General features: G+C 46.1%; 1 protein-coding gene across 1 annotated transcript; it reads left to right on the top strand.

Annotated features, from left to right (window-relative positions):
• Nucleotides 1-5,464: 5,464 nt before the first annotated feature.
• LOC144093819 (uncharacterized) lies at nucleotides 5,465-6,974 on the top strand. The gene has a single exon (XM_077627533.1). It carries the CDS (start codon nucleotides 5,514-5,516, stop codon nucleotides 6,564-6,566), a length of 1,053 nt encoding a protein of 350 aa, XP_077483659.1. The 5' UTR covers nucleotides 5,465-5,513; the 3' UTR covers nucleotides 6,567-6,974.
• Nucleotides 6,975-8,993: the final 2,019 nt, after the last annotated feature.

Below are 8,993 nucleotides of genomic sequence, written 5' to 3'. Positions count from 1 at the left end.
CGTTGGGGCTTTCGTCCAGCCAATTAGCAAAGACGAGATGACTGCATCTTCTCCGAGCAAGCTGTTTTTCGCTGTTCTATCTTCATTAAAATCTCCTTTAGATTAAATCAATTAACAAGCCACTGAAGGAGTCTGCGTTCAATTTCTTTTGTTTGTGCTAAATGTCTATTCTGTCGATCAGTCTTTTTATTTGCTGTTTGCCCGGCAGAGAACGACAAATTTATGGCTTAAAAATTGCATTTAAAATTCTCTCGCTGCTCGATTTAAACTTGCGGTGTCTGAAATTGGGATGATTGCACTGTCGCGCACGCAGTGTAAATGCGAAATCTGTCAATGGTGGTGGTACCTGCATTTATAGTTTTCCGTCTTTCCAAAATGATTGAAGCTTCGCTTTGAGTCAAAGTAGCGTTTTTGTCGTCAGAATGCGGTAATCTATCGATGAAATCTGATTTTAGTTCGTACTCAGTGTCCATTTAATCAAGTGTGGAGCATCGCAGCAGCCGCCGTTCATTAAGAAGCGTGAAGAAGACGAGCCTTAATTGCAGCATTTCTTTCCATAGCAGAAGTTGTACGGGGAGGGCTTCTACGGATAAAGAATGCGTCGCGAGTAAAAACTTCGCAATCACTCTGCGGTCAAAGCGAATGTCTCCAAGATGCTCTATTGCGCGGCTGCACTGGAGAATGGCTCAGTATGTGGCCATGCGTAGGAGAGAAGCAAGCATAGATTCAGTACCTACGAAGCCGGAGGGGAATTTTTGAATTGTTCATTAGAGGCTAGAAATGACTTGCCTAACCACATAGCAGATCATTTTTGCAGACAGTAGAAAAGGAGGAAACCACATTGGGCCGGTAGGAGCCAAGCTCAGGACCTCGTCATATCGCGCGAGGTGCTCAAGCAACTGAGTTGCCGTCACGCCTGTCTACCATACAGCACTCACATGTATTTGTGTTATTGCATGTGAGAGTTAACACGGCCCTCGTATTGTTTCCCTTCTCTGCTCAATCGCGGCCATCAGATAATTGTAGAACTAAGAGCAGAAGTATGAAATTATATTGGTTTTATAATTGGTTTTTTTTTGGGAAAGGAAATGGCGCAGTATCTGTCTCATATATCGTTGTACACCTGAACCGAGCCGTAAGGGAAGAGATAAGAAAGGGAGTGAAAGAAGAAAAGAAGAGAGAGGTGCCGTAGTGGAGGGCTCCCGAATAATTTCGACCACCTGGGGATCTTTAACGTGCACTGACATCGCACAGCACAAGGGCGCCTTAGCTTTTTTCCTCCATAAAAACGCAGCCGCCGCGGTCGGGTTTCGAAAGCGAAAACGATCTCGTTTTTTGCGTTCCATCCGCCGAAGATCACGCGACATATTCTTTAGCCTCAGCCCTAGAATGCACGACAGCGAACGACGGCAAACTGATGTTATCTGGCCATTAGTGTCGTGCCATGTCAAGTCTCATGCTCTGCGGTGAAGAGGTGTTAAGAGACGAAGAGATGACGCAACATGCAGCGCGAGAGCTCAGTTTCATATTTTTTTTTCTCGCTTTAGGCAAAAATTACCCCAGCAAAAATTCAGACATGGAAGGCAATAAACTGTTCTAAGTAACCATGTATCGTTTGTATTTTTACTTAGAGCAGCTCATGGTGAAATTAGCGAGCATTTCTGGCTCAAAACGCACTTTTTTCAACTTTAGTATTTTTTTTTACTTCGGTGTACACCGTTTCATCACCTGTAATATTTGTTATAAATACTAGACATCTAGAGAAAAAAATGGTATTTTTAGAATTTCTGAAGGAAAGTTGGCATTTAAACCAAAAAGGAGAAAAATGGTACATTTTCATACTTTTCTTCGATTTTTTATACATATTTATGGCGTATAGAGCTGTATTCTCCGAAATATATCGAAAGCGAGAATCTGTGCAAATGTCAATAAAAAAAAACAGTGAAGTGATTTCTAAAATTTTGAATATTTCGTTAATTATTGAGCAGTGCGTGGTTTCTCGCCATTTCTAAATATTCAAAGTGCCACCCCTCGCGAATAAATTTTTTTTCGGCAAAAATATTTCAGGCTTTTTTTTACGCACATTAGGATAACCTTCCGTGAATTTTTTCGAAAAATTAGGAGATGGTCGAGCGCAACGTCTGGGAAGTTTGGCGTGGAATAACACCTCTAATCTGTTTAGCGGGACACCTAGCAGTCCAAAGCTTGGGAGAATTGAGGACGCGAAGCCGTTCCTCTTTGGGGAGGTCGCGGTCGCTGAGGATCCATAATGAGACACGCTGCAGGCCTCAAAAGCAAGCGCCTTGAGCTGTATACTTTTGACTGGGGGTGTACCTCAAAGAGTGATTGAGGTAACCGCTGGCCCAGGGAGCCGGGTATGCGTCTTTCGTCTCCTTAAATTCAACGCAGCCCTTCAGTTGGTTCCGGGAACAGGAAAGGCACAGAACCACCTCACAGCGGGACTGATGCTTCCACTGCCGCAGTATAACCCAGTCAAAGTTAAACGTTTATACCGGTTGAAGACATCGTGTACTACGACTGCTAACAGCAAACAGAGCCGGAGTGCAACCGCAGAAGCCCTCCAAGCTATTTTTTTCAGCGTCTGAACTAGTAATGCTCCAGTAAGAATCTTTGCTATATAGTGACTTAAAAAGCAAATTCAGGCCTCGCCTGCAGCCTTTGAGGAAGCTGTACTGCAGATGCTGCGACAAAGTGTTAATAAGAAAAGCTTCTTTTTTTAAATGCTAGTACATGCCCTTTATATATTGTTTAAATAATATCCAGGGAGCGCTGACTGCCCGGCGCAGCGGCGCCGTAGTGCAGCGCACTGGAAAGAGGGTAACCCGCTGCGGTGGCTCAGTGGCTAGGGTTAGCGCGCTCGGCTACTGATTCGGAGTTCCCGGGTTCGAACCGGACCGTGACGGCCGCGTTTCGATGGAGGCGAAAGGCAAAGGCGCCCGTGTGCTGTGCGACGTCAATGGACGTTAAACATCCCCAGGTGGTCGAAATTATTCCACAGCTCTCCACATCAGCACCTCTTTCTTCTTTCAGACCCTCCATTTTCTCTTTCCTTACGATGCGGTTCAGGTGTCCGCCGAGATGCGAGACAGATACTACGCCATTTACTTTCTACAAAAAATTAATTTTTAACGTGTAAATAGTTTTTGTATACTACCTCTTCCACTATCCTTTCTTTCTGCCCCCTTACGTCTTTCATTTCTCTAATCTGCCTGCTATGCTTTATTTCCGCTGCCCTAGCTCAGGTGCTTCAGTATCGATGGCAGATGTCGGGGCTAGCAAAAATCTTCCTTTTTAATATTATTTTAATAAACCTATACTACTACTATTTTCAAGAGGGTGAGGCTTAGGGCATGAGCCGATACAGATCTGCAGGAGTAAATGATTTATAGGGGTTTAACGTCCCAAAGCAACTCAGGCTATGAGAGACGCCGTAGTGAAGGGCTCCGGAAATTTCGACCACCTGGGGTTCTTTAACGTGCACTGACATCGCACAGTACACGAGCCTCTAGAATTTCGCCGCCATCGAAATTCGACCGCCGCGGCCGGGATCGAACCCGCGTCTTTCGGGCCAGCACCAGAGTGCCATAACCACTCTGCTACTGCGGCGGCTATCTGCAGGGGTAAGTATCTTCTGCTAGGCTGTTGTGCTTAATGAGAACCCCTGCAACTGATTGCTATCGAGCAGCGGAATAATTATTTTTTGGGGGGGGGGGGAAAGGAAATGGCGCAGTATCTGTCTCATATATCATTGGACACCTGAACAGCGCCGTAAGGAATGGAATAAAGGAGGGAGTGAAAGAAGAAAGGAAGAAAGAGGTGCCGAAGTGGAGGGCTCCGGAATAATTTCGACCCCCTGGGGATCTTTAACGTGCACTGACATCACACAGCACACGGGCGCCATAGAGTTTTGCCTCCATAAAAACGCTGCCGCCGCGGTCGGGTTCGAACCCGGGAACTCCGGATCAGTAGCCGAGCGCCTAAGCACTGAGCCACCGCGGCGGGTATCACGCAGCGGAACGGCAACGCGCCGCGGAACGGCAAGTTTTTACGCCCGCTTGATTTCACCTGGCCGGCCCATACAGTGCGGAGTCCCGCATTGAAAGAAGCACGCAGTTCCTACAAATATGAACAAAATCCAGGGAAAGAGTTGCAGTTACGAATAAAATTAGCTGGTGGATTAACATTGCTAAGCACGAAATATTGCGCGAAAATCCGTTTTTTTTCTTTGCAGATGGACACCATCGCCATGTACCTCAAAGAGCGATTGGGGTTTATATTGACCCAGAGAGACAGTAATTCGCCTTCATTCCTAAAAATAAACGGTCTAAACCTTCGACTGGTTTTGGAAAATGAAAGGGTCGTAACTGCCTCAATTTATAAGTGGCAGCGTTTCGATGGAGGCGAATAATAATAATAATAATTGGTTTTTGGGGAAAGGAAATGGCGCAGTATCTGTCTCATATATCTTTGGACACCTGAACCGCGCTGTAAGGGAAGGGATAAAGGAGGGAGTGAAAGAAGAGAGGAAGAAATAGGTGCCGTAGTGGAGGGCTCCGGAATAATTTCGACCACCTGGGGATCTTTAACGTGCACTGACATCGCACAGCACACGGGCGCCTTAGCGTTTTTCCATGGAGGCGAAACGCAAAAGGCGCCCGTGTGCTGTGCGATGACGTTAAAGATCCCCAGGTGGTCGAAATTATTCCGGAGTCATCCGCTACGGCACTTTTGTTTCTCCTTTCCCTCTCTCCTTTAACCCTTTCCTAACGGCGCGGTTCGGGTGTCTACCGAGATAAGCGAGACAGTTACTGCGCCATTTCCTTTTCTCAAAACCAATTTTCAATGTTCACCGCTGTTGTGTAAATAGTTTTTATGTATATTACTTCTCCCCCTACCCTCTCTTCCTGTCCTCTCAACTCTTTCATTTCATTTCTCCATTCTACCTGCTATCTTTTATTTCTGCTGCCTCTGCTCAGGTGCTTCAGTATCGATGGGCAGAAGCCGGGGCTAGAAAAAAGCTTATTCTTCCATTTTATTATTATTTTAAGAAACCGCCACTACAACTATTACTGTGCATAAGTTGGAGTACACAGCCTGTAAATATGGCGAGAGTTTAACCACATGAATCAGGTGCTTGGGACGCTGCTGGATAATATCCACTAGTGTGCGCCCACAGAAACACGGAATTTGAATTTTATACTATCCTGAGCAATGTGGCAAACAGCGATATCAGCATCGCCTGTAGGCCCTGATGACGCTTCACAACTGTTTAAAAACCTTACATGAGGCACGAACGTCCAAGCTCTGTGGGTGGGCTCGGTGGCTGTGCTGGTGGGCTCGGTGGCTGTGCTACGATGCGGTCGCTTACCCCGTTCTGCCTCGCCATGCAGGTGATCGCTCCCCTCTGGATTACCACGCTTTTACCCGCTCCTCTTGCTGCCTGTCCACCGGACATCTCGCCGGAATGGACGCCCGCTCTCAACCGAACCGATATGTGCCAGCCTTGCGCCATCACCGCTTCGCCCGATCGTGCGCTGACTTCAGTGCACTGCACCCTCGACAGACAGTTGGAAACACCATCGCCATCAACATCCGCTCCAGCTTTTAAGCAGCTTCGGCCACCGGCGTCGCTTTGTGGGCTCGGTGGCTGTGCCACGATGCGGTCGCTTAACCCGTTCTGTCTCGCTATGCAGGTTAGTAAGCCATGTTGTCTTTACGCTAAGAAATCTAGTGATTACTTTTTGATACAGCTGCCGAGCCCGCAATGCTGCCTTGCCATTGTCACTGAGTGTTCTGATGTCATTATTTCCTTGCTTTTGTTGTCCGGCGACATAGAGACTAACCCCGGCCCTGCCTCACTCGAAACTGTAGTTACGGAACTTAAAAAATTGTCCGCCGGTCAGTCGACATTAATCGCGGAAGTTACAGACCTCAAAAACCAGTTACTAACAACAGACAACCTTATTTCTGATCTAAGCAGGCGCATCAGCGCTCTTGAAGGTCATTACCAAACCATACAGTCACTACGCACAGAGATAGAAGGCCTAAGCACTCACACCACCCAGGCAACTCGCCAGCTCTGTGATCTCGAGGATCGCATAGACGAAGCAGAAAACCAATCACGAAGAAACAACCTCATATTCTACAACATTCCGGACCCTGACCAATCTGAAACGTGGGCCGACTCTGAAAAGCTACTAATTCGCCATTGCTCCGAATTTTTGGACATCACCCTCGACCCCAAAACAATAGACCGCACTCACCGTCTTGGGCGCCACGAACCTGATCGCTGCCGTCCGTTAATTGCCAAATTCGCACTTTTCAAAACGAAGGACGAAATTCTAGCTAATGGCCGCAAATTCAAGAACACTGACTACTCCGTCGGTGAAGATTTTTCACGCCGCGTTCGCAATTTGCGCAAACATCTAGTTACATTTGCCAAAAGCAAGACTAACCGTTTTTCTTTGCGATACAAAACCCTGTTCATCGGTTCCCGACGATATATCTTCGACGAACCATCGCAATCTGTAAAAGAGATACCATAGCGGTTGCTGCGCCGCCAGCCCCCAGCCGCTCATGTACCTACCACCCCCCAGCCTAATCTTTCCTTTTCGGCGATTTTCACAAACATACGTAGTTTTCTTCCGAAACGTGAAATCATCTCCAATCTTGTGTGTTCATCTGCTAGTAACTTGCTGATACTTACCGAAACATGGCTCACTAATGGCATCACCGATACTGAAGTTCTTGCTGACTTACCGAATTTTAACCTTCTTCGCAAAGATCGCACATCCGCTCGAGGTGGAGGCGTTTTCATCGCAGTTAGCAATCAGTTCTCGTGTACAGTTATTAATATTCCATCAGACCTTGAGATGGTATGGCTACTTTGTCGCGCTGCGCCCCAAACCGTACTGCTGGGCGTTTGTTATAGAGCGCCAAATACCAACTCCGATTTCTCTCAAATTCTTAACGACGTGATCAGCCAATTAACGAGGAAATACCCAAAAGCGCATATCATTCTTTTTGGAGACTTCAATTTTCCAGAAATCAACTGGCAGACACAGACAGCTGTCGGCAACAGGGAAGCGAATGATTTTATCGAGGTCTGCCTAAACTTCAACTTAACTCAAGTGGTATCTGAACCGACCCGCGGTGCAAACATCCTAGATCTAATCCTGACTACCCACCCGGAAGCCCTCTCATCTATCACTTATCTACGCGAAATCAGCGACCATAAAGTAATCCACGCCACATTTGAGTTCCACCCATCACGACGCCAGAATCAAAACAAAACTATTCGCCTCTACAACAAAGGAAACTATGAAGCCTTTAGTCTTGAATTAAACCAATATCTCACAACATTTGAAGCATCTTTTCACGATAATTCAGTAAATGACAATTGGTCCCGTTTTAAGATAAAGGTTAGCGAACTAACCGATAGATACATCCCCAAAATAAGCTTCCACTCGGACCGCCAGAAACCATGGTATACCAAAACGATAAAAAGACTCGACAATAAAAAGAAGCGCCTTTTCCGTGCGGCAAAATTAAAGCAATACGACGAGTGCGCATGGGAAAAATACTATACAGCCGAACGCACCTACCTATCAGAAATTCGCTACGCAAAATACTCTTTCCTTCACAACGACCTCCCCAAATTGTTGACTTCCAATCCCAGAAAGTTTTGGCAGGTCATAAGTGAGCACCCGGCACATACCATCACTCTAACTAAAGAGTCTGGAGAGAAAGCTGATGACATTGAGTGCGCTGACATTTTTAATAACGCCTTTTCATCTGTGTTCACTAATGAAATTCACCCACCAACTGCAACTTTCGCCGTCGATATAGAGTCCAGCATGCCTGCTATCGCGTTTTCTGAAGCCGGCATTACCTCGCTCATTGAACACCTTAAAACTTCATCATCGGCCGGCGTCGACGAAATTAACTCCAAAATACTGCGCAACACTAATAATATTTCTGCAATGTACTTATTGTTATTGTTTTCACAGTCGCTTTCTACAGGTTCCATTCCGGATGACTGGAAAGTGGGAAAGGTCATTCCCGTCTTTAAGTCCGGTAACAAAGATTCTCCTTTAAATTACCGTCCGATATCATTAACCAGCATACCTTGCAAAATCATGGAACACGTCATCTATTCTCAAATCATGGACTTTCTTGACGCTATCAACTTCTTTCATCCCTCACAACATGGGTTTCGCAAGGGTTTGTCATGTGAAACTCAACTGGCCGTCTTTCTTCATGACGTTCACTCTAACCTCGACCTAAATTTACAAACTGACGCTATTTTTCTAGACTTTGCTAAAGCATTTGATAAAGTTCCCCACAGGCGTTTACTGCTAAAACTAACCATGCTAAAACTGCATCCTAACGTCTTATTGTGGATCGAAGAATTCCTTTCTAAGCGCTCCCAGTTTGTTCTCGTTAATAGCCAGAGTTCCAACCCTCTTCCAGTAACATCAGGCGTACCCCAAGGTTCTGTACTTGCTCCCCTCCTATTCTTAATCTACATAAACGACTTACCCTCAAACCTGGTTTGCAATGTTCGTCTGTTTGCAGACGACTGCGTTATTTACCACACGATTTCCAACACCTTTGACCAATCACAGCTGCAAAACGACATTGACACAGTGCATGCCTGGTGCGATGACTGGCTAATGTCGCTTAATCCTAATAAATGTAAACTCGTATCTTTTCACCGCCGGCGTAGCCCCCATATTTTTTCTTACTCCGTTGCTAACGTTCCACTAGAATCTGTATACTCATACAAGTACCTAGGTGTCACCTTGTGCCAGGATCTCTCCTGGCGCTCTCATGTAACGAACATCGTCGCATCAGCTAACCGGTCATTGGGTTTTTTGAAACGTCACCTACGGCACGCCCCTCAAAGTATTAAACTTCTCGCCTACCAATCACTCATTCGACCAAAACTAGAATACGCATCTGCTATCTGG

The sequence above is a fragment of the Amblyomma americanum genome, chromosome 6 (assembly GCF_052857255.1).
Source record: "Amblyomma americanum isolate KBUSLIRL-KWMA chromosome 6, ASM5285725v1, whole genome shotgun sequence".
In the NCBI taxonomy this organism is placed as follows: Eukaryota; Metazoa; Arthropoda; class Arachnida; order Ixodida; family Ixodidae; genus Amblyomma; species Amblyomma americanum.
This window is presented reverse-complemented; position numbering and strand designations above follow the sequence as displayed.